The 22832-nt window shown below is 49.5% G+C and overlaps 1 protein-coding gene across 1 annotated transcript; it reads right to left on the reverse strand.

Moving 5' to 3' along the window:
* Window positions 1-1753: 1753 nt before the first annotated feature.
* CDR2L (cerebellar degeneration related protein 2 like) lies at window positions 1754-21656 on the reverse strand. The gene is made up of 5 exons (XM_054645181.2): window positions 21129-21656; window positions 8607-8719; window positions 7088-7236; window positions 6029-6193; window positions 1754-4549 (listed from the first exon to the last, which is right to left on the reverse strand). The coding sequence occupies exons 1-5, from the start codon at window positions 21205-21207 to the stop codon at window positions 3664-3666; spliced, it is 1392 nt and encodes a 463-aa protein (XP_054501156.1). The 5' UTR covers window positions 21208-21656; the 3' UTR covers window positions 1754-3663.
* Between the last annotated feature and the right edge of the window lie 1176 nt (window positions 21657-22832).

Genomic DNA, 22832 nt, shown 5'->3' on the forward strand with positions numbered 1-22832 from the left:
TTGCTTCATTCCCACACTGTGTTGATCCACAGAGCCTTGGTAAAAAGCTGGGTGATCTCTGCTTGGATGGTTGGAAACTGCTCTCCCTGTCAGGCAGGGCTTGGGATGGCAAGGTCTGACTTTGGTGTGAGCCAAGAGAGCCAAACCTTTGGCATTCCTGCTGGAAAAATGAACTGCTTTGTCACTGGTCCTGGCTGAGGAAGCCACCTCAGCCCCTTGGTGGTCACTGGTGAGCAAAAGCTGTCAGGAGCCATCCCAGAAACCTGAGGGGAAGGCTGAGGAGTCCAAGGATGCAGTCACTCCTTGGGTGAGTGAGGGTACAGGCTGTTAATGTGTGAGCAAAGTCCCTCAGGGCTTTGAGAGGCCTTCCAGAAGGTCTCAGTTACTGTAAGAAAGGGAAGATGCTGAATCCTTCCTGTGGGGAGCTCGAGCTCTGTAAATCCCTTGAATTTGTGCTTCAAGTGGCCCCTCCCTGTGGGGAGCTCGAGCTCTGTAAATCCCTTGAATTTGTGCTTCAAGTGGCCCCTCCCTGTTTATAACAACAGGTTATAACCCTCTGAAGCGTTATTCCAGTGAGAAGCCAGGCCAGATCTGATGGAACTGCACGTGTCTAAATGCCAGCTTTCAAATTCAGCATGCAACCAGACAGTTGACAAGCTGTGCCCTTATTATCTTAATGCTGTGAGCTGAGTAATGTCACTGATTTTGCCAAATTCTGAAATTAAGAATTATTTCCTGTGACATCATACTTTTCCTCATCCATTTTAATTGCATGCAGCAATTTTCCTTTCTGTCACGAACCATGGGGGTGTGCTGTTAAGCAGCTGCTGCTCTCTGTTAAGCCACTTCTCTGGCAGAGTGGTTGCTCAGCACTCTTGTTCCCTCTCAGTGGAGTAGCTTTGTTGTGTAGCTTTCCTTGGTATTCCAAAAGCAATTGGAAAAGTTTAGATCAAAGGTGGCACAAAAGGCCAGAAGATGCTTATTTTCTCCTCTTCTGATCACGGAAAGCACCACTTAAGGCAGGAATCAAGTGATTCTGACTCACACAGTCAATCAGGACATGAATATATGGCCACTAATATTTTTGGAGACAGAAGAAAATTGCCCTCAGCACTTTGCTGAACATGCTGCTGATACATGGCAGCTGTGCCTTTGTCAAGCCAAGTACTAATATCATGTTACTTACATCAGTCGTTTTTGGATTTGTGGTTTGCAAAAAAAGGTCAAAAGAAAAACAGGATTTGAATTGGAAGCTTAGAAATTGTGTGGTTTTACAGAGACTTCCGAGCTGACAAAAGAGAGGTTTGATCGCGTGGCAGTGTTGGCAGTCCAAGTGCACAAAAATGTGTGTTATATAAATAATGCAGCAGAATAGTTCAGCATATTCTCTTTCCTTTCTGCAAGGGTGCCTGAAGCACTTTCTCGACCTAAATTGTACTTGAAAATCAAAGAATTAGCTCTTGTGCTGTTCTTAAAAGTAAAAAGAACTGTAAGAGCTGTGAGAAAATCAGTGTTTCTCTGTATTGAGAGAATAGAGCTTTTAAAAATATATTTAATGTTTTGTGCACTTAACTGTGATGCTGATCCACATGGGATTGTTTAAAAGAGAAAGTGAGGGTGATTCCTTTCCCACACCTTTGCAGCAACAGCTGACTGCAGGGCAAACCCTGCCTGCCTTAAACCAACACTGCTACAAGTGCCGAGTCAATAGGTGGTGAACACTCCCAGGAAATCAACAACGCTTCTCTTGCTGTTGTTGTTCATTTTTATTTATTTTATTTTATTAGACAACTGCTTTCCATTATAAATAAATAAGGCATGAAGGTTCTCCATACTGTTACAGAGCTGGTAGCCACAGCAGTGCGTGCAGCTCCTGATGCATCTGGAGCTGTGGGGCACCTGGAAATGCAGAGTGTGGAAGAGAAGAGCAGTTGGTGGTTTTGAGGAGGAGACCTCTGGAGCAGGGGTGGTTTGCTCATCACACTCCTGCCAACTTACCTCTATGGTACTCAGCTTAACAAAACAGGGTGGTTTTGGGGTGGTTTCTATATTAATTCCACGGGGAGTGAAAGAAAGGTTGCTCCTTGTAGCATCAAAGCCCTGGATGTAGGGGATTATTCTGTTTGAACAGTCCCTTGGATGTAGGGGATTATTCCATTTGAACAGTCTACCACTTCCAAAGCCACATTCACATTTGTTTCTCTCAATGTTGCAAAGATTCCAGCTGTTGACCCAAGATTTTGGGATGTAAGCTGGTGAAAAGAGAATCCAGATGTAGCTGATGATTGCTCCAGGTGGGTACAGAGTAGGTTGCTTACACTGAACTGCTGGGTTTTGTGGCTCAATGCTCAGGGTGTTGCCTAAGCTGGAATGAGATGCTGCTTCTCTGCCTAAAACGTGTCTGACTGTACAAGGTCATCATCTAGTTCATGGAAGCTGGAAATTGGTGATTCCTGAGACTGCAGTGGCCTTTTGGCTGTGTATTTGCATGTCTGTGGAAGCCAAAGTGACGAGATTTCAGTGCTGGAAAGGGAACTGGAACATAAGAGGTGACAGTGTCTCAGCCAAGAAAGATTATTTTCAGCAGGAAGCTGGAATCTGTCCTTGTGGCTGGGGAGATGTTGGAGCAGGAGTGAGGGGTGATGTGTGATCCGTGCTACTGCCAGGGCCAGACTCCTGACCTGGGAGATGCTGCATCCCTTGGCTTGTGTGTAAGTCTCTAGGAGTCAGTTTTGAGCCCATGCAAGCTATTTTTAAGGAATTTGCTATGATGAGACAATGACCTCTTGAAAAGCACAGCACAAAGAGCTGGTACCCAGACCGTGAGATGAAAGGGTGTCTCTGATATTGTAATAGCACTTCTTATCTCGCTGTGGGAAAGCCCTGGGCACTGAGTTCCTACCAGGCATGGTGCTTCACCTGGGCTGAAATACCAGGGCAGACTTAGAGCGAGTAAATCCCATATGCCTGCAAGGTCCGGTGAGTGTGGACTGAAACACTGAGCGACGCTGATGGAGATGGAACAATCAGTCTTATGTTTCTCTTCAAGTTTTTCCAGTTGCAATGAGCTTGCATTGTAAAGAGCTGAAAAACCTGACTGATTAGAGAATGGCTTAAATAGCAAGACCATGCTGCCCTTTGGGGAAGGCAGAGATAGAAGTCTCTTGGGTTCAAGCATAGGTTCTCAGCCATAAAACCTAACTGGAGGATTGGGCTGCTGTGCTGGGGCAGCCCCCAAAGTTCTGATGGCTTTTTGTTTTACTTTGAGGCTCTGTACCTCCAGCTGTGGCAGGATGCTGGAGGACATCCAGGCTTTTGCTTGCAGATAATTGGGCTGTAGGACAAGCTGAAAAAGGGTGGAGGGGGAGACTGGTTTCTTTTCTTTCATGGTGGGGTTTACATTGCTGTTGTGATGCCTGGCAGCAGCAGTAACTCATGCAGAGATCCGTCATGTGGTTTCTGAAATCCTCTAACTACAATGTACAATTGTCCCAATGGGTTGTCCAGAGCCTAAACTTAAAAAAGTGAGTTGGGTCCCTGTGACATTCTCTTGCTTGCAGACCTCTCGAACCTTCAAAGCAGAGGGGCCACGTGGCGTTTCCTGGGGCTCAAGAGAAGACGTGGCCTTTGCAATTGCACGTGGGAGCTGCGGAGAGCCAGGACTCATTTGCTGCTCTTGTTTTTCACCTTTGTGGCGTTGATATCTGCTTTTGTTTTCTGGATGCGGGAGAAGATCTCCTTAAAAAGAGCCTTGTACTCAGGCTGGCTCTGCTCCAGCCGCTTGTCCACAGCCTCCACATGTTTGCTGATGGTCTTTTCCATGGTTTTCCTCTCTTCCAGCTCATGCCCCTCTCCTCGGAAGTCCCTGAAGGAGCTGTCGCGGGAGATGGGCCGGGAGGTCTGGACCCCCGTGTGGCGCACGCTGTCCTTGTGCTGCCGGCACTTGCTGAGCAGCTCCTCGTACTTCTCCAGCAGGGCGTGGTACTGCTCGTCCACCTCGCGCAGGATGGACATGCCCCGCTTGCGCACGTTGTTGGCGTGCAGGGTGTAATTGCCCTCGTGCCGGCTCACGGCATCCTTGGTCACAATGGCGTTCAGGGCCGTGTCGCTGCAGCTCTTCCGCACCGGGTGGTTTGGGGAAGGGGTCATGGATGTCCCGTGGCTTTTCCCTCCTTCCTCCTCAGACAGGTCGATGTAATCTGCTTCTGGGGCATTGTTCAGTGGCTCAAGGAGGGCTTCAGACAGGTTGTCCTCTCTGCTGAGCAGGTACTTCTTGACTTGTTTCATCTGCTGCAGCTCCAGGAGCTCTGCCTCCAGCTCCTTGATGCGCAGTTTGCAGTTCTCCATCTCGCACACCCGCTGCTCCAGGTCCGAGTACTCCTGGATAACCGAGGTGTACTCACGCTCCACCCTCTCCTTCCGCTGCTTCTCCTGGTTCACCTGGGATCTCAGTGAGTCCACCATGGCTTGGAGACGCTCATTCTCCCTCTCCAGTGGCTTCTGGTTGAATTCTGTGGAAGAGCTGTGGACCTGGAACGCATCCTCATACCTGAAAGAGGAGAAAGATGCTTGAGAGAGTCAGACCAAGCAGTCTGACCCATGAGGGATTTGTGTTTTATTGTTATGTAAGTAGTTCTACTGATGTCCAAAAAGGACATGAGCTCATGGAGTGAGATGTGCGTTCTCCATGAGCCAGGAGATCACAAGGTGTGGACAAAGAGACAAATCTCTTGCAGTTTTATTGGACAGCAGCAATAAAAGACAGGAGGGAAATGAGATCCTAAAATGTAAAAGACACATCTGGTTAACAGACAAGCCACCAGCACTGCAGTGAAGCAAGAATGAATGTTCAAGTGCTACCAGTGTGAGCTGAAAGTAGGTGGCTTTGGGCTTTTTCCTGCTAGAGTCCATCAGCTGCTCTGTGCACCACAGAGTTCACCATCTACCCACTGCATATGGCAACAACCCCAGACCCACCCAGCCAAAACTCTGAAGCACATGTGCTTCTGCCTGTGCAGCCCTGTGTCTGGGAGGTGCTCTGGAGGGAGTGAGGGAAGATTTACATGGCAAAGCAAATAGAGATTTTTGATAGAAGTGCCCCTTCTTCATTGCCTGGGAAGTGATAACAAGCAGTTCCCTCTTCCCTTCAGGAATTTGGGTTTTCCTCCTCAGTGAAGCACCCATGGCATCCTGTTTGTTTAGAACAGATTGGAAAAGTGCAAGCTCCATGGCTTCTCCTGGGAGCCATGGCTGTGGTGGGGGGTATTGAACAGATTTCAGGGCACTGAAGGGCAGTCTGACCTTCAGAACCAACTGTGGAGCTGCAAGGGGACCCAAGGTCCTGTGGTAGCAGGGAGAGTGGGATTGGGGGACCGGGGGGAAAAGAACCACAGAGACATTAAGTGGATTTTGCTGGGGGTCACGTTATGGCCTGATTAACATCCCCATTGCTGCTGCAGTGAAAATGTCTTTGGTTCACATCCTCTGGCAGAGGATACTTTCAGTAACAAAGTTTATTGATTGCTTATCTATTTAAAGAACCCTCTTTTGTGGACAAAGCTGAGCAAGAAATCTCCTTGTGAGGTCAGTGAATTAACACAGTCCTGGGTTTTGAGGAGGATTAAGGCTGCAGTAGTGCTGAAGGTGTTTGTACAGCACTTGCAGCACATTGTGTATCTGCATGTGTTCCTAGGGAGTGCTGGAGTCATGCAGCACAAAATGCACCATCTCAACTGGTTTCAGTGAGTCGGAGGTGCTGGTGCTGTGCTGGAAAGGCAGCTGGAAAGGGAAAATGGGCTGTGCTGGTTTGGGAAGGGAAGTTTCACTGTGCTGAGATCATGAAGGCTGTGCCTTGCCAACACCTCCTTAGGCAGGTGGGTTGGTGAGAGGAACATCCCCCCTTCAGCTCCAGCCATGGGTTTTAGGCTCTGATGCCCTACCTCTGTGTCTGAGGGGTTTTTGCTCACCCACCACCTCCCCTGTTTGTGGGGAGCAATTTGGAGGTGTTGCCACAGCCAAGGCTCTGTACCTGGGGCTGGAGCACAGCTCCTTAAGGCAGGGGAAGGTGTGGATGGTTCGACGCCGCTCCCTCTTCTCCCTCCGGATGCGGAGCTGCTCCAAGCTCCGCATTTCCTCCACCTGCTTCTGCAGCTCCTCCACCTGGTTCTGCAGGCCCTCGATTGTTTCTGTCAAGCTGCAGAGAGAGAGGAGGGAGCACAGGTGAGAAATTGGATGCTACAGGTTCCTAAAAGGTGTTTTTTTCCTATAGAGAAATCCAGTCTAGGGAAGGTGCTTCCAGTTTCTAGCGTGTGCCCTGGGATCATGACAGCACTTATTTTTTGTTGGTCTTTCTCTGTGTGGTCACTCTTGAATGGGGTTAGTTATAAAAAAAGGGATAGGGGGATTGAATGGAGTCCTGTCCTCAAATCAGTTGGCCGAGTCATCTCTGAGACATAAGCACTCTCCTGAAACATCTCTGCACTTAAAACAAGCATCTATTCCTTTTGTTTATCTTGTAGAGAAACACAGAGACTGGGCAGAGATTTGTTTCATTCTGTCTGCAGATAGTTTGTAAAACACTCTGCTCAGAAATTCCTCCTCCCCACAGTTGTTTGCAAATGATACTGCAAAGAACATGGCTTAGGCTGCTGTTTCTAGGGATGACCTTGATCATGGGCTTGTTTTAGGAAAGAAGTATTATTGATAAACTGGTGTTTCAGCATGGACTAGCCAGGGTTTCATGAGTTGCTGGATCTGTGCCTGGTGTTTCTTCAGGGCTGTGTGCTGGGGATCTCCCTGATAGGATTATGTGTCTTTTCTTCAAGGAAAAGCATCTGAGGAGAGGCTGCTGTGCCTCTCTCCAGGTAGCTTCAGACACTCTTTTATCCAGCCCTCATCCTAGGGATGTCTGTGCTGTGGTTGACCCCTGCTAACCAGCATTACTGCAACACACTTGTGTTCTAAACATCTGCAAAAATGGGCTGATACAAAAGAGAATGGCTCAGATAGCAATGAGAGGCTGCACTTTGGGGCAGGGGAAAGGTGAGCTGAAGGCTCTTGGATCTTGAAGATCCAGGGGAGGCCATACCACTGGATCTTCTGTTGGGAAGTCTTGCTTTCCAGCACGAGCTTCTGGTTTGCCAGCTCCAGGTCCCGTGCTGTCAGGTCCAGCTGCTCGTAGACTTTTGCGTGCTGTTCGTTCATCTGTCGCAGCATCTCCAGTTGCTTGGTCAGGTACTGCAGGGAAAAGTGAAGCATGAGCACTCCACATCCAAAATCCCGGGTTTTTCACAAGCAGAAATTCTTACAGCCTTTGCTTCCTCTGATAATGTGTTTTGTGGCTCTGCCTGGTTGAAGCCTCTTCCACAGATTAAATATTCACTCCCCTGACCACTGCAAATATTTTTGTGTCTAAAATACGATTGAACTTCCCCTGCCCTCTGTGAAGGGCACTAACCTCTATCTCTCTCTATTCAGCTGCTTTTTTATTCCCAGTACCAAAGAAAGTTGATATCCCTGGGACTGAAAGTTGACTGAAATTGGCCGGTTGGTTACTGGATCGCCTGACAGATCGATTGCAGAAGCTGTGTTTCCTTGGGAATTCAGGCTAAAACTCTGAGTCTGTGAAATATGAGGAGACCTGTGGTTCTGTGGATTTGCACACCCTTTTCTGTAAGTCTGCTGTTGCAAAATCTTACCCTTGGAAGACTAGAAGAGGGGCATCTACTCAGGTGCTCACTCTCATCTGGGGCCAGATTCCAGATCCTCTGGTGGATGTGCTTCTGATGGGCTGCTGGAGGGGGAATGACTAAATCCATCCACTAGTTCCCTCAAACATCAGCTGTCTGATCCCTGCAGCATCATGTGCTGCTCTTGTGAACTGGCAGACCTCCTCTGCCCTGTGTCCTTTTAAATCAGGGGGTGTTTTTTAACTCACACATCCCTAGAAGGTTTCCAGTGGATGAAAACCCTCCCAGGCACAACAGATTTAAGCCTCTAAGATCAGTGCTGTGAGCTCTTAGAAATACTGCCCTGACCCCACAGGATGCTTGAAATGGGGGTTTAGATTGCAGCTTTTGGAGAAAGAGCTATTTTATGCTTCTAACAAAGGGGGCTGTGTTACGGGGGTGCCAAGGGGCCAGCTGGGAACAAAAACGATTCTGAATCTCTGGGATCAAGGGAAAACTGCAGCAGAGCAGAGAGAAGTGAGTGTGAAGGCTGATGGATGTGCAGGGGAAGGACAAACGTAACCCAGATGCAGCCTGGTGCCAAAATCTGGTGCCAAAATCTGGTATGCACATCTGGGCAGAGAATGAGGATGTGAGAAAAGGAAAAATGCCAATTAATAGGGGAATGAGACCCTCTCCAGGGCTGAGATGAGCTTTAATCTGTCAACAGGCATTAAAACTCAAACAGACTTTAATCCATCCTGCTTCAGGCACTTACAGAAGATACTTCAATTTCCATGCCCCACAGCACATCCCTGCCTTTCTGCTGGCATCTGAGCTGCGGGCACTGGTGGAAGTGCCCCTTTCCCACCTTTGCCCTTAGGTGACAGTGGTGGCCAAGCAGCCCCTGTCCCCACCCCGTCCCGACTGTGTCCCTACCTCAATCTCCTGCACTTGCTCCTCGTTGGTGGCATACATCTGCTGCAGGGAGTCCTCCAGCTCTTTGTTTCGCTCCAGCAGTGTCTTCCCCAGCTCTGCAGCCAAGTGTAAGTCTGAAAAGCAGAGGGACAAAGCTGCTGCAGTTCCCACAGCTCCATGGCTGGGTGTGGTGGGATCTTCCCCCACCCCAAAAAATGACCCCACATCAAGCACAGCAGTACATTTTTCATTACACTGGTTTTACTGGCACGTTTTGACCTGGCTATATGCTCATAGAACATACAGGATCTGGCCTCTTGTCTTGCTGGGCTGCAGGAGCAAGGGGAGGCCAAGCTCAGGACTCTGCAGCTCCCCATGCAATGACAATTTAGTGCTTTGCTGGCTGCAAAACCTTCCCACACTCCCTGCACACTGCTGTAACCAGGATCAGCCCAGGATCTGGGCTGTGGCATGTGCTCAGCACCTTCATCCCCTATCACTGGGGAGGGCTCAGCACCTGTCAGAATGGAGCAAAGGGTTGGTAAAGCCCTGCAGGGCCTTGGGGATGCTCTATAAATTACATTATTATCTCTAACGAAGGGAGTGCCTTGCCTTCCCTGTCAGCCTCCATCCATCAGCCTCTAATAGACTGACAGAAGTAATAAAACCCTGCGTGGCCTGAGGGGGCTGGAGGCACCTCCCAGATGTGCTGCCCTGGCAGCACTGCAGCGGCTGAATCCAAGGCTCTTTCCTTGGGGCAGCTCCAGGGAAAGGACAAGCTACTTTGTGTTCACTCTCTGCCACCTCTAAACGCCCTTAGGAAGCTACTGAAAAAGTTGGACATCAGGAGAAATGCAGAGAAAAGTAGATGTTGACAGTATGGTCAGTTGAAAATGCTGGTTTTGCTGCTGGGAAAAGAAGAAGCCTCCAGGCCCTGTGAATCCTGTGTTGGCCAAAGTTTGAGCACACAGGTGATGCTGTTTGTGAGGCTGGGACAGCACAGCTGGCTCTGAGAATGGCCCTTTGCTTTCACAGGAATTTGTTGTCTTCTTAAAACCTGACTATGAGCGGGGAGGGTTTCATTTTTCTTGGTGCTTCTAGACGTAACAGCTCTTAGGATGGCAGAGTGAAAATCTGACTTTAATCCTTCCAAAAGGTAAGGAAACAGGTCCTGGTGTGCATTATTGCTCCTTCTTCCTTTGGTGTGGTTATCATGCAGCTGTAGGTAATTAAGGAGTGACAGTCCTGCAGGGTGTGAGGGGACATGGGTCTCCTACCCTGGCATTTTCTCAGCCTGTTGTAATGCTCCCCTCTAGTCTGCATCTAATGATGTGTTCTGAAAAGGCTTTTCCAGAGCTGAGAGTAGCTATCATTTTCTTCAGTGGTTCACTTGCCTTGCAGTTGATTGGGAAAGAGGGATATTTGGTCACTAAGACAAGAAGAAGGGGAACCAGGACTCCTGGGATGTATTCTGAGCCTGGGAAAGCCCTGAACTCTCACACATCACAAAATGAAGCTCATGCTGACCTTGGACACGAGTGCTTGCCAGGGGGTGAGCTACAGTGCTGTCAGTGCCTGGGATGGAGCTTTCCTGATGGATGCTGCTGTGCTGTGAGATGTGCTGATATGTTACCAGTTTGTGTGTTGCCTGTGTTTTTTTCTGCTGGTTCCCCAGATGTGGTGCTGCCAACAGCTGCTCAGTATGTCCTCGAATCTCCCCTTTCCATGGGAATGTGCTCTCCAGCTGTGCCCTGCATTGCAGGGTGTTATTATTAAAGGGGCTGTGACCTTTTTAATTATAATCCTCTTCATTGCACAGTGACCCAGTCTGAGGGCTGCAGTCGCAGCTCTCCCTGCAATCAAGTTATTGGCACGTTTCCCCATGGACAGACCTCCTCCACCTATTTGGTTTTTTCCAAGCACCAAATTTCCCTAGTTTATAAAGTGCCCTAGGGAGACCTGAGTGTTTGCTACACCAGCTGGGGCTGGGGGAACAGCCAGATGCCAGCAGAGATGAAGGATAATTTGTGCCTTTAAGCTGCTTGGGGCTGTGTTTAATGTCAGCACCACCTTGCCAGAGCCAGTGTTGTTCCTGGAGAGTGGCACCTTGGAAATCACATCCCTGGCAGCAATCAGGGCCCCGATGTGAAGGTGTGGAGTGAGAGGGCTCCGTGCTGTGCTCCAGGTAATGAGTCAAGTGTGTCCCCGTCCCTGTGGATTACACCAGTGCTCTCCCACCATATGGCATCCAATTTAATCAGCTGGGGTTGAGTTAAGTGGATTAGGCAGTGCAAGATCCTGCATTGTAATTTAAAGGGCTCTGTCAGCAATAATTTAATGGGGGAAATGGGCAGCGTTTGGGGATGAGTGGGAAAGAGGAAAGAATGGGGCTTGGCTCTGAGGAGGAAATTGAGTCTTCATTTCCATTTTGAGCATAAGGGCCTGGGAGACTCCAGGCTTGAAAGACATGGGGGAATTGGTTCTTTTAGTGTCTTTTAACTGCCTCAGCCATTGTCACACACACTCCCTCACTCTCTGCCTGCCAGCCAAAGCATCCTTGGTAATCCTGTCTCATCCATCCCCTTGTGCCTGAGTCCTCTTCCCCACCTGTTGGTCCCCCCAGCTTATGGGGCTGAAGGGAGGGGGGGATGCTGTGGAAGTGCTTTAATGTCGTCTTCAGACCAGATCCCTCTTGATCTTTGTACTAATTGTGGCTCTTCATGGGCTGAGGGAGCACACAGCTCCTCTCCACAGAGACCTTGGAAACCCAAGGCTGAATGTGAAATTTCACCAAGTTGTTTGAGGGAGAAAAAGAACTGTTTAGGAATTCAGGAATCCTTTCTACATAGTACTATGGTTTTCCCCCAATTTTTTGTATTCCTCTTTGCTTCTCCACTGTCAGATCAGCCAGCCAGTGCTGAAGGACTTGCCCTAATTTAGCAGATATGCTGATAACTCCCTTCCCCCTTACCTCTGGATGCAGGAGGAGAAATAAAGTGCTGTGTGTCTACTCAATGTGCCCAATCCCTCCACATCCTGCCTGTACTGAAGGTGCCACTGTGAAATGGCCAATGTTCAACTTCAAAAATGGAGTCCTGATGCTTCCAAATCCTATCAGGAGAGAAATATGGATGCAAAGTGTCCCGGGCAGCACCAGCCTGGTGCCCTCTGGCTCCCTGTACTGCAAGCACTGATGTGACCCTTCTAATTAACACCAGCCAAGGAGACAGGCCGTGTCCCCAAACAAAGGGCTGTGCCTGTGGAGCAGGGGAGGGAGGAATGGAGGCTTCATTTCTCTGAAAGCTTCCATGGGAAAGGGCTCTGAGCAAGGAGGGTGGGGATGGGAAGAAAGACCATATGGTGGGAAGGGAGTAGGAGCTGAATCCAAGCAGAGGAGCAGGGCTGGGCAGAACATCAAGGAGGCACCATCCTGGAGCTGCAGAGATCAGCAGTAGCAGCCCAGCAATAATTCTGCTACCTCTGTGCCACTGAGGAAACTTGGAAAACCCCATCTGATCCAAAAGCTGTCATCTTTGATGGAAGGAGGCTGAGGGACAAAATGCAGGCTATTCCCTCGTGGCAGCATCCTGTGGCAGTGCTGGCACAAGCATGTTCCCTGCATGGGGTTGTGGCAGAGCTGGATGCTTCCCCAGCCTTGCAATGAGGCTCAAAGAGGATTTGGAGCTGTTTCTGCCTTCCCAGTGCTGGCCTGCATCTGTTTGAGCAGAGCACTCTGCCACAGCCCTCAGGAGGGGTTTCTTCCCCCCAACATCTCCTGGTTGTGACTTTGGGAGAGCATAAGCCTGGTGCTGGCAGGTTTTGGCTGCTTTTGGCTCAATGATGATCTGGTAGCTGTTCAGATGCTCCTCATAAATGCAGCTTTCTGGAGGAAGCCACCATCTGGTGCAGCTGCTTTGGACTTTCCCCTGTCATCTCTCTTGCAGTGAGGGATTCTCATGTTTAGGCTGTGAGAGAACACACTGGGGATTCTGCACTTGGCTCCTCACCTCTCATAAACCAGCCCTGTCCCTGTCCTGAAAAGCCAGCAGCTTGCAGGGGACACAGAAGTCCTTTGCTGTGTGGTGCAGATGAGCAAGGGTTTATGGATTTGCAGGTCCTTTTCAGCTGAACACGTATAAAGGAATTACTTGTGGCCCCTTCCTAAATGTGGGGCTGTGGAAAGGGCTGCTCCTGTCCCGTGCTGCACATGGTGAATGCATCTGCTGAAGAGCAGGGAGGAGGGTGGGGAGGTCTCTGGAGGAAGCTCAGGGTGCTTATGAGTTGATGGATGTGGTACATTGAGAGTTAAGAACTGATGTTTAATGCTGTTGACGTTTAATTTAATGGCATTTGCTGTCTGCTCCATTACACATGGGTACTTAAAGTCAAGGGTGGGTGCAATTATTCCTTTCAAAGTCTAAATGAATGATGCTATTCTGGTTTACCCTGGGATAGGGTATACTTGCTACTCATTTATTTTCCTTCATAGTTGTGAGGCATTGTGCTGTCTGGGTATATTACAGTGAAGATCAGCTTTTGTATATCACTTACTGCTGCTCCATGGCAGGTGATGGAAGCAATCTCTGTACTTGGCCTGTATAAGGCATTGCAATGGAACTTGCTGGGGTGCAGGGAAGCAAATGCCATCTGGCAGCACCTCAGACACAACCTGGAAAAGCCTTTCCAATATGCCCGTTCTACAAAGATAGTGTTTCCCAAGGCCAGCCAGAGCTTCCAGAGAGTCACCAGTGTTACTGCTGAGACGTGGCTTCCCCATTGCTTTTACACTGGTGTAACTCAGACATTGCTGCTCAGTTCAGCTATGCACTTGGTGTTTTGTGTGTTTTTGGGGAGGATCTGCTATTTTGGTGTAGTGGGGTGTTCCACAAGGGCAGGGCTTGCTTTGTAAAACAGCCCCAATTAAGCAGGTGGGGAAAAGCCTCTGTTAGGGCTGGGTGAGGGCAAACAGGGTGCCTAAGCCCCTCGCAGCACAGCTGCCTCCTCCTCTTCCTTCTCCTCCTTTCAAACTGTGGCTGTTGCTGGGCTGAGCTGATGTTGATCACAGTGGCATTTTTGTTACTCTAATGAGATTTGCTGGATTTCCTGCTTGGGATTTTTTTTTTGTTTTTTTCCTTTTCTTTCTCTTGTGTAATCTGTTACGTGCTCCTGTGCTGCCTTTGGTGTGCAAGTGTCCCTGGTTGCGGGGGGTGCTCAGGTGGTGGCAGAGGGGTGTTTGGCAGGGGGTCAAGGCAAGCCCAGTGCACTGAGAACAGCTCCTTCCATGGTATCTTGAGCCCCCTGGGCAAAAGTGGCATCACCAAGGAGTGGAAATCCCTGACAAGGGGCTCAGGGACACACTGTCTGTACTGTGCTCTGCTGCAGAGAAGTCCTCCAGCCCTCTTAGCCCCTGCTGCTCCCTTCCTCGCCTTCCATATTTTTCAGTTCTATTCAATATTTCCTCTATCAGCTCTCCTTTATTCTTCTCAGATGCTCACCAGACGTTTTACATTTAATTTATGCCTTTTCTTTCTTCCCTCTTATCATCCTGCACTCTGAATTTTCCTCTGTATATTAATATTTGAGACCCAGGATGGTCACCTCAACTTATGAGCTGTGTCTCTACAAACACACACAGAGCAGTCCCATCCCTGTGCCCACAGCAACTGCTGTGCCTTTTGCCAAGTTGTTAGAGCATGAGAACACAGGGGATGTTATTAGACCATGGCTGAGGCTCCATCTGCATCTTTTCCTGCCATTCTCTTATCTAAACCGCCTCAGTGCCTGTGTTTGCCTTATAGGCTAAAATGGCTTGAAAGTGCTTGGTGACTGGTGGCTCTGAGGCTTTGATAGTGCACCTGGATCAGAATGTCCTAAATAAATATATACAAGTGGGGCTATTGAAGAGAATGAGTAAAGAAAGAGGAGGGAGAAAGGGAGCCAGAGCTTTCCTGCATGTGCTCCTCCCCCGGGCAGCAAATCTCCAACTAATTAATTATGTTGGGCTGCAGAAAACCGTGAATAAAGGCTTCCAGTCTTTTAAAGCTAAAGACACAGGCATGTGGATGGCTGCCATGTGGCAGAACTCCTCTTCCCCTGTGTGTTTTGGGGGCAGGAGGTTGTAAGTGACCCAGGATGGACAAGGAGGATGAGCACCAGGGTGCTCAGCACAGTGCTGTGCACGTGCAGAGCCCCGAGCAAAGGCGCCCTGCGAAGGACAGGTCACCGTGCTCACGTGGCAGGAGATGGTGCCCACAGCACTGGGCTGCCACAACTGTGTCAGTTCTCCTGTCCTGCCCTTCTCCTGCCCTGCTCCTGAATATATTCCCCTACTCGGAGCCATTCCCAGCCAACTCAGATGCCCTTGCTCCCCTCTTGCTAGGGGGAGGCAGGTGATTCTGAGTGATTTGGACACTCAGGGCACAGGGAGCAACCCTTCTAGCACAACTGTCACTTTGCAGCTGTAGCAGCCCCCAGGACCCCTGCCAGCACTGCCACTGCTGGTTACTTCTGTCTGCTACCTCTTATGTCCAGAGGCATTTAGGTACAGAGACCTTTCTTCCATGTGTTACAGCTTAATGCAGAAACAGCCTGACCCTCTGCAGCAATGCAAAAAACCACCTCTTCTCCATCAGCCTTTTTTCTTGACTTAGAAGAAAGTGTATCATCTTGCAGGGTGCTGCCCCACTTCTGCTCCCTTCCCATCTGCTGTGGGGAGTTTAGGAAGTCCTGTTCCTCCAGGTGCTCAACTCACAGCCCAGCTGTCTTGTGCTTGGCTATTGGCACAGGCTGGAGATGCTGCCCGTGTGGGAAGAGATCCTGACCTCAGATGAGTGATCAGTGCTGTTTGTGCAGCTGCACAGCAAGAGCACAGGGCTGTAACCTTCCAGTCTGAGTTTGCAGGGAAAGGGAGTGATGAAATACTTGATGTACTCTCAAAATGATGTTATGTCCACCACTACTCCTGAGCAGGATGCAGAGCAATACTTCTTTTGGGAGCCCAACACCAAAACCAGTGTCTCTGACACAGTTCTGCTTCAAAGACTGATGCTTGTGGGCTGTGCTGTGCTGCTCCTTGCTCTGCCTTCTCCTGCAGGTACCAGTGCTTGGCCACCACCTCCCAGTTCAGGTGCCTTCCCAGGACTTAACACTTTCTTGTGGACCAAGAAAACTTGGAGGATGGCATGATCACATCTTGCTCCAACTGCTGGTGCTGCAGCTGTATATTTGGAAGAGGCCAAGAAGCATGGACCTGGATATTACACACTTGAAGGTCTGAATCCTTCAGAGAGGAGGCAGATTAACTGAGCAGGGCCAGAGCAGCTGCATAGACTACAGTGACTTCCCAGAAAGCTGCAGAGGAACAGTCTGTTTTAGCCATTAGAACTGTCACTTTTTGGAGAGATGTTTATAACTGTTAAATACACATGGAAAAAAACCAAAAAACAAACTAACATAAAATCCCTTTGAAATTCCCAGCTGTGCAAAAAGCAGCAGTTGTGTAACATCTGGTCTCCTTCCTTTGGGGTATTTTGTATTGGAAATATTTTCCTAAATTCTTGGCCCACATATCACGTAGTGTTTTTAGACAGATTAAGTAGAAGCTTTGGAAACCCTGAAGGTGTGTTTAGTGCAAGCACACAGATCTGTTGGAGTGAGATGAGGTGGGAATTTAGCACTGTGCTGCTCTGGGAAACCCTTCTGGGAGAGGAGACAGAGTGTGAGTGTGGGAGTGAGCGGGCAGTGCGTTATCCTGAGTTTTTAGAAGGAGCAGGATGGGACCCTGGTGCTGTCACTGCTCTGAGTAGTTCCTGCCTGTCACACTGAGTCAGTGCACCCGCCCTGTCACCAGCCAGCACTGGCTGGTACAGGAGCAAAGAGAGAGGATTGGAAAACGCTGGGGTGGGGGGACAGCTCCATGTGCACGGCGTTATTGGCCGGTGCCTTGGCTCCCAGTCCCTCAGGCTCAGAGCCACTGGGGGAAAACGTCCTTCAGGATTCAGTCCATAAATCCTCTGTGCATGGCCCTGCCAAGGAGAATTGCCACTGTTAGCTGATTGTTTCAGGATGGGAAATACGGAAAACTCTGATCTTTGTTTGTTTGGGTTTTTTAGTTGTTGTTTTGTTTTTGTGGCATTTTTTCAGTTTTTTTTTTTTGTTTTGTTTTGGTGGTGTTTTTTGGGTTTTTTTTGTTTCCCCTTTCCCTTTCGAGCAGTTCCTTTAATTCTGCTCCCTCCCACAGCCTGGGCTCAGCAGATGTGGAGAGGAGCTTCTGGTCTCTCACTGAAAGTTGCTGTGTGTGGGGCTTTCTTGTGCCCCTTTTTGGCTTCCTTGTGCCATTTTTGCTTGCTGCCTTCAAGTAACAGGGGAATTTTCGCTCTAGGAAAATACATCTACATATATTCTTCCCCCCCCCCCCCCCATATTTGGAGTCTCTCATCACTTCTTTAGACTAACCTGTCATCTTATTTCCTTGTCTCCTGTGACTTTTCTAGTCCCTCTTGTCATTCCTAAGCAGCTCAGCAATTAGTCACTGAAAACTTTCCACTTCCATAAGCTACCTGCTGTACTGTACTGCTAAATAAATAAGTGGCTCAGCTACTGCAGGCAAAGCTCTGTCCTTCTGGCTTGCCTCTGGGGAGGGAGGGAGGGTAGATAACTGCTGTGCGCCCGGAGGACAGGCACACAAGGTGTATGCCTTGTCCCTGGACTGCTGGGATAACTGCCTCCTGAGGGGTAGAATATGAGTTTCACCAGCTCACCTATGCAGTGAATGCTTTGGGCAAGCTGATAACGGATTGCAGTGCTCTGGAGCACCTGGGTGGTGCAGGTATGGGTGCCAGCATGGGCTTAGCCCAATGCCAGGATCTGGTCACTGGAGCACTGGTGACCCTGCGTCTTTACACGGATGAGTTGGGAGTGGTGCAAACTCAGCACCTTGTGTCATTTTCCTTCTTAGTACTCAATCAACCAGATGCTTGGCAAGAGGAGGAGGAATTAAAAAAGATCCTTAAATCTGGAGACCTTTAGAGGTTACAGCTGTCATGTCCTAAGCCTGCATTGCAGATGGTTTGGCCCAAAGGTTTCTGTGGCTGCCCTGGAGGACAACTGGTATTGCCATGGCAATGAGGTGATGTGCTGGTTCTTGCACTCCCTCTGGTCCTGCTGCCTATCTCAGGGCAGTGAGAGGCAGTGAGAGGCTGTTTATTGACATGGAAGGAATCATCCCACACTTATAGAATCCTAGTATATGCTGAGTTGGAAGGGACCCATCAGGATTATCAGATCCAACTCCTGGCCCCATGCAGGACACCCAAGAAACCCCCATGTGCCTTAGGCTATGGTCAGGGATCAGAAGGGTGGCTTTCAGAGGCCTCCTCTTGGGTTGCCCTCTGCTCTGAGACCTGACTGCTGGCAAGGGGATAGGGAGGCTGGGAAGATCAGGGAATGCAGAGGCATGACTGCAAGGAGGATTCATCTTGCGAGATTGCTGCAGTGAGATGAAGGCTGGAAGTGGCTGGCAGAGCTGCTGGCTCTGTTTGGATCCAGATGCAATTGAGTTGGCACACAGCCCTCCCAAACACAAATGCTCCTGATGAACAGGAAAGGTGCCCCCACTTATCTGCAGCTCAGACTCTCTAATTTTAGCTCATTCATTCTCTTGGGGTCTGGCTGCACGTAGGCCATGTGCACAGGATGTGATGCAACTGTAGCCACATCATCAGTTCACAATGGCTGGAAAAAGGTTCACCAGAATTTTATCCTGGTTTTAACACTTAGAGACACAGATTCCCCCAGCCCACGGAAGGTGGCTGGACCAAAGCAGCACTGATATCTCTTCATGCTTACAAAGCAATAAGCTAAGTCATGGTAAGAGGGAATTGCAGCTCCATTTTTACCACTTTTCTCAAATCGGAAAGCCTTCCCAGAGGGAACATCATTGCAAAAGAAACTTCACAGGACACCACTGCTGTTACCATGTCATTGCTGAGGGTCCTGGCTGGGACTTGAGTCTCTGCTTCTGTGTGCTAAGGCATCTTGGCACAATGCTTTGAGCCACAGAGTGTTACAGTGTGCAGGAAACAGGTAAAGGTATCTGAAAGGCACTGGCTTAATCTGAACAAGACTGGAAGGGCCCTGAGGCTGGGACCAGATCTTGCTGCTTCTAAATCATGTGGTAGATGCACCCTGTTGCTGGGGACACTTCAGGGGAAAGAAAGAGTGATTGGGATTTATTATTTTGAAAAAAAATAGTTACTTTGGCAAGGTGGAGCTCATGGAGGATGACAAAGAAAGTAACAGGTGCTTGGTGTGGAGCTGGAGGCATGATTTCCACTCTGGTGCTAAAATGGTTAATTAACATAATCATCACAGAGCTCCCAGTTAAGCCATCTGTTGCTTAGCAAACAGTTTTGGATGTAAATGTAATAAATATTTGATGATGCTGTGAAATGATGATAAAGGCCCAGCAACCAACTGGTTCATGGAAGAACCTTCTCTGCTCTCCTAGCTTGGATTGTTTCTTGTTTCTCCCACCCCTTGCTCCTAAGGAATGGTCTTTAAGCCTCTGCTTTTCTCCTCTGCCCTCTTGGTGCTGCTGCCAGGCGTGGGTTTCTGTTCGACCCTGGGCTCTTGGCATGCCAATCCTCTTAGTAATGCCTCTAATTGTGCCATGCTGGACGTCTCGTGCTGCACATCCACCCCCCATTCCCAAACCAACAGCTCCACGGCTGTGCCGCCACCAAAGACCTCTGGGTGTCATGCAAAGGCACAGTGTATGTGGACAAAGTCCAGCACTGTCCTTTGTGATGCTTTGTGCACTGTGCAAATTAATTACGGTTGTAATTACCCCGCAGGACCTTTCCATTTGGTTGATTCCAGTTACAGCCTTCCAGCACCTCTCCTTGAGTTTGTGCAAGCCTGTGCAGCCCCTATTCATATACAGGAGGCTGCAAACCCACAGCTGGGCTTTGTTTTGGGTGTGTGTTTTCCTCCAGTCCTGTACGTGCTCAAAAGTGGAGCCTGTACCCAGCCTCAATCCATCATCTGGAGACAGTCATTCTGTTTTTAGGCTGCTAGGACAGAGCTGGGAACCTGGCCTGCAGTGGGAAGGTGCTCTTATTGTTGTGAGCCAGTTGTACAGTGCCAGTGCTGACTCATGAACCTGACACCAGGGACAATGTTAGGCTAAAAATCAATTGGTCCTACGTTGTTCAACACTCCCTGTATTCATCCCTAGTTCTGCTGTTCCTCAGCCTACATCCCACCCCTGGACCAGTGCCCAGGCCCCTTGTGAGCCATGGGAAGACGTCACCCAGAAATGTGAATTTCTGAGCATTCAAAGGCTGCACTGTTTATCCAGCTGATAGCTTCATCTCTGTGCTCTTGGCTTTGTTGGAGTGTTGTGTTTCAAAGAACAGGGCCCAGTATCGTATCCCACAACTTCCTGTTAATTGAGAAATTGGGATTAAAGCCCAGCTGTGACAACCCCTGGGGGGCTGGTTATCATTCCTTGCTGGGCCCCTGTCCTGCAGCTGAAGTTGTATAAACTTCAAATCATGACATAATGTACTGGAGTGATGATGGGCTGAGGCACTGCAGCTGGACTGCACATCCCTGCTGACAGTCAGCTGGGAAAAGCAAATATAAAACTGTACCTATAGCACAACATGCCAGAGGGGAACTGTGTTCAGGTAGGAATGATTTTTTGCTATGCATTGCCAAATCAGTCCCGTTCATTCCTGGGCCACTGGCCTGAAATGGGACTTCTTCCAGTTATTTACTTACTGCATGTTGACTCAAAATATTAAGATAAGAAAAATATAATAAAAAAAAGCCCCAAATACTCACAGGCACCAACTGTCCAGTCTTAGAATAAACATTCAATTGAACTAGGTACAGTTACTTCAAAGCAAACTAGAGAAGTGATCATTTATCTTCTAACAAGGCTTCTTTTGCCATTCAAAACTTGGCCTTGATTTTTTTTCTTCTCCTCCCATATTTCTCCTGATATTATGGCTGATTGGAAAAATCTCCAGAAGTAATTAGGTGACTAAGAAGCTGAAGATCCCTTTGGATTTGGGCTGGGACAGCAAAGCTTTTGAGACAGACTTTCAGCATCCTTAGCAATACATTATTTCCTTTATATTAATTTCTAACTAATTCGCCTGATAACTCTACCTTGGACTACTCTGAAATAAAAGCAGTGTCATAACTACCTCTGTTTGATTCTGCCTGCAGCAAGTCTTTTGGGGAACCAGCTACCTTGAAGATGTAACACAACAAATTATTCACTGCCCTAGTGCTTAGGACAGCTCTGGGCTCCTGCCTCTATCCATCGGCTTTAAACTTTCCTCGGCCAGGACAGCGGTTTGGAGCAGCAGAGCCGAGATTTGCCACTGCAGGATGAGGCGCTGGCTATGCCAACCAAATAGCAGTCCAGAGAGAAGGTATCCCACCCTCTCGTCCCCGGGGTTCGCCCGTATTTTGCCCGCGCATCCCCTGGCTCACCATCCCTGGCAGTTTGTGGCGTGCCCCCATCCTTACCCTGCTCCAGGTCCTGCTGGTCGTACCAGGGCTCCTCTTCCTCGCTCTGAAACTCCTCCATCCTGTCGGCGCTCAGCATTTAGCACCAGCGGCCCGGGGAGACGCGCAGCATCCGCTGAAGGGGGGCCCAGCGCCTCCGGACCGCGGAGCGGGATGGATGCGGGGATACGGGCAGGGATGCGGGCGGGGATGCGGCCTCGGTGCCCCGGCTGGGCCGGGAAGGAGGAGGTGGCACGACGTGGCAGCCGGTGCCTGGCCGCTGCCCCTGCTCTGCGTGCCTGGGGGGCCGGCTTCCTCCTGCCTCCCAGGCCGGGGGGGGCTCCGGAGGAGGGGATGCAGCGGGGACGTGGCGGCCGGGCCGGGGGGGCACGGCTTGCACAGGGCTGGGGGATGCACAAAGGAAGGAAGAGGGCCCGGCGCAGCCAGGCAGATCCTCGCTCCGCAGCTCGGTGGGGACCTCTAGCATGGAAATGCTGCAAAGAAAACCGGCGAGAGGGAAGGGGGAGGCGAGGCGAGACCGGCCTCCTTCTCCTCCTTCTTCTCCGCCTCCGCCTCCTCCCCTCCGCCCAGCCCTGCCGCGGACCCGGGGCGGGTGCGGGGCTGCGGGGAGCGGAGCGTGGGGTGCCAGGGTGGGGCTCACCCGGGCTGCGAGGAGCGAGAGCTGTCCCGCAGTGCGCCTGCTCTGTCCATCCCGGCTTGCCCTTGGAATGCCGTGTCCCGGCCTCGCCACGGGCTTCACGGTTACTTGGGGCAGTTACGGGGACCACTCACTGGGGCTTTCAGTGCCTTCTCTGCCTTGCTGGGTTTGTGTGGGTTGCTCTTCAAGAAGATCATCCACTCTCCCTTAGCTAGGGCTGCAAAAGGGGATACCCCATACAAACAGCCCCACAGCATTTCCTCAGTGTGGTGTCTTCCTCCAACCCTGTGTTATTTTGCACTCTGATGGGAAATCAGTGCCTCTGATGCAGGTTCTTCTTTCATTTTTCGTACCTTTGTGAAGGATGGAATGCACTTAAAATTTAGGGAAATCGGGACGTATAGAGTTCTGAAGAGGAAATGTATCTGTTACATATAAGTAAATTCAGAAAATATATTGGATTGTGGTGCTTGCTTTCCACCTTAATGGAATAAGGGTTAGAGATGGTGGTCATTCTCCTAGCTGGAGTTTGGCAGAAGGGAATTTATTTGTGCTTGTCAGCCCTGGAATCTATCAGAGATTCTAAGATCCAAATCAACTTCTGTGACAGTAACAGTGTGTTTAGATAATGGTTTTTTTCTGTTGGTGGTGGGGTTTTTTTTTGGTTTTGTGGGTTTTTTTTGTTTGTTTGGTTGGTTCTTTCTTTCTTTATTTTTTTGTTTCCTTCTGCGTGATGGAACTCCACAGATTTAAATTTGATGGCATTGCCTTGCAGTGGTGCCTACAGAAAAGGCAATATAGTGTCTAGGCAAGAGCAGCAGACTGTGCATCCAGAAAAGATGGGATTTGTGTCAGAAAACTCTATCCAATCCAGCAGTGACAGGCAGCTGGGTGCCCCTGGATGATTAAAGCAAGGGCTAGTACTCAGCTCTTGTGTACAGCAGCAGAGGAGGGGGATAAAGATGGGAATAAGAGAGGAATTATAGACTATTCCTCTCTTCTTTTCTCCTCATAGACCTCTGCATCATATGTACACATTCTGAAAATTCAGTGGCTGCTTGGAAAGG

The sequence above is a fragment of the Agelaius phoeniceus genome, chromosome 19, assembly GCF_051311805.1.
Source record: "Agelaius phoeniceus isolate bAgePho1 chromosome 19, bAgePho1.hap1, whole genome shotgun sequence".
Classification (NCBI taxonomy): domain Eukaryota; kingdom Metazoa; phylum Chordata; class Aves; order Passeriformes; family Icteridae; genus Agelaius; species Agelaius phoeniceus.

Coding starts and splice junctions, on each gene's coding strand:
- CDR2L (XM_054645181.2), bottom strand. CDS start 21,207: ATGCTGAGCGCCGACAGGATGGAGGAGTTTCAGAGCGAGGAAGAGGAG. Junction 6,194..7,087: donor TCCCAACAGAAGATCCAGTG/GTATGGCCTCCC, acceptor CTCTCTCTGCAG/CTTGACAGAAACAATCGAGG. Junction 4,550..6,028: donor GAGCTGTGCTCCAGCCCCAG/GTACAGAGCCTT, acceptor CTCCTCTTTCAG/GTATGAGGATGCGTTCCAGG.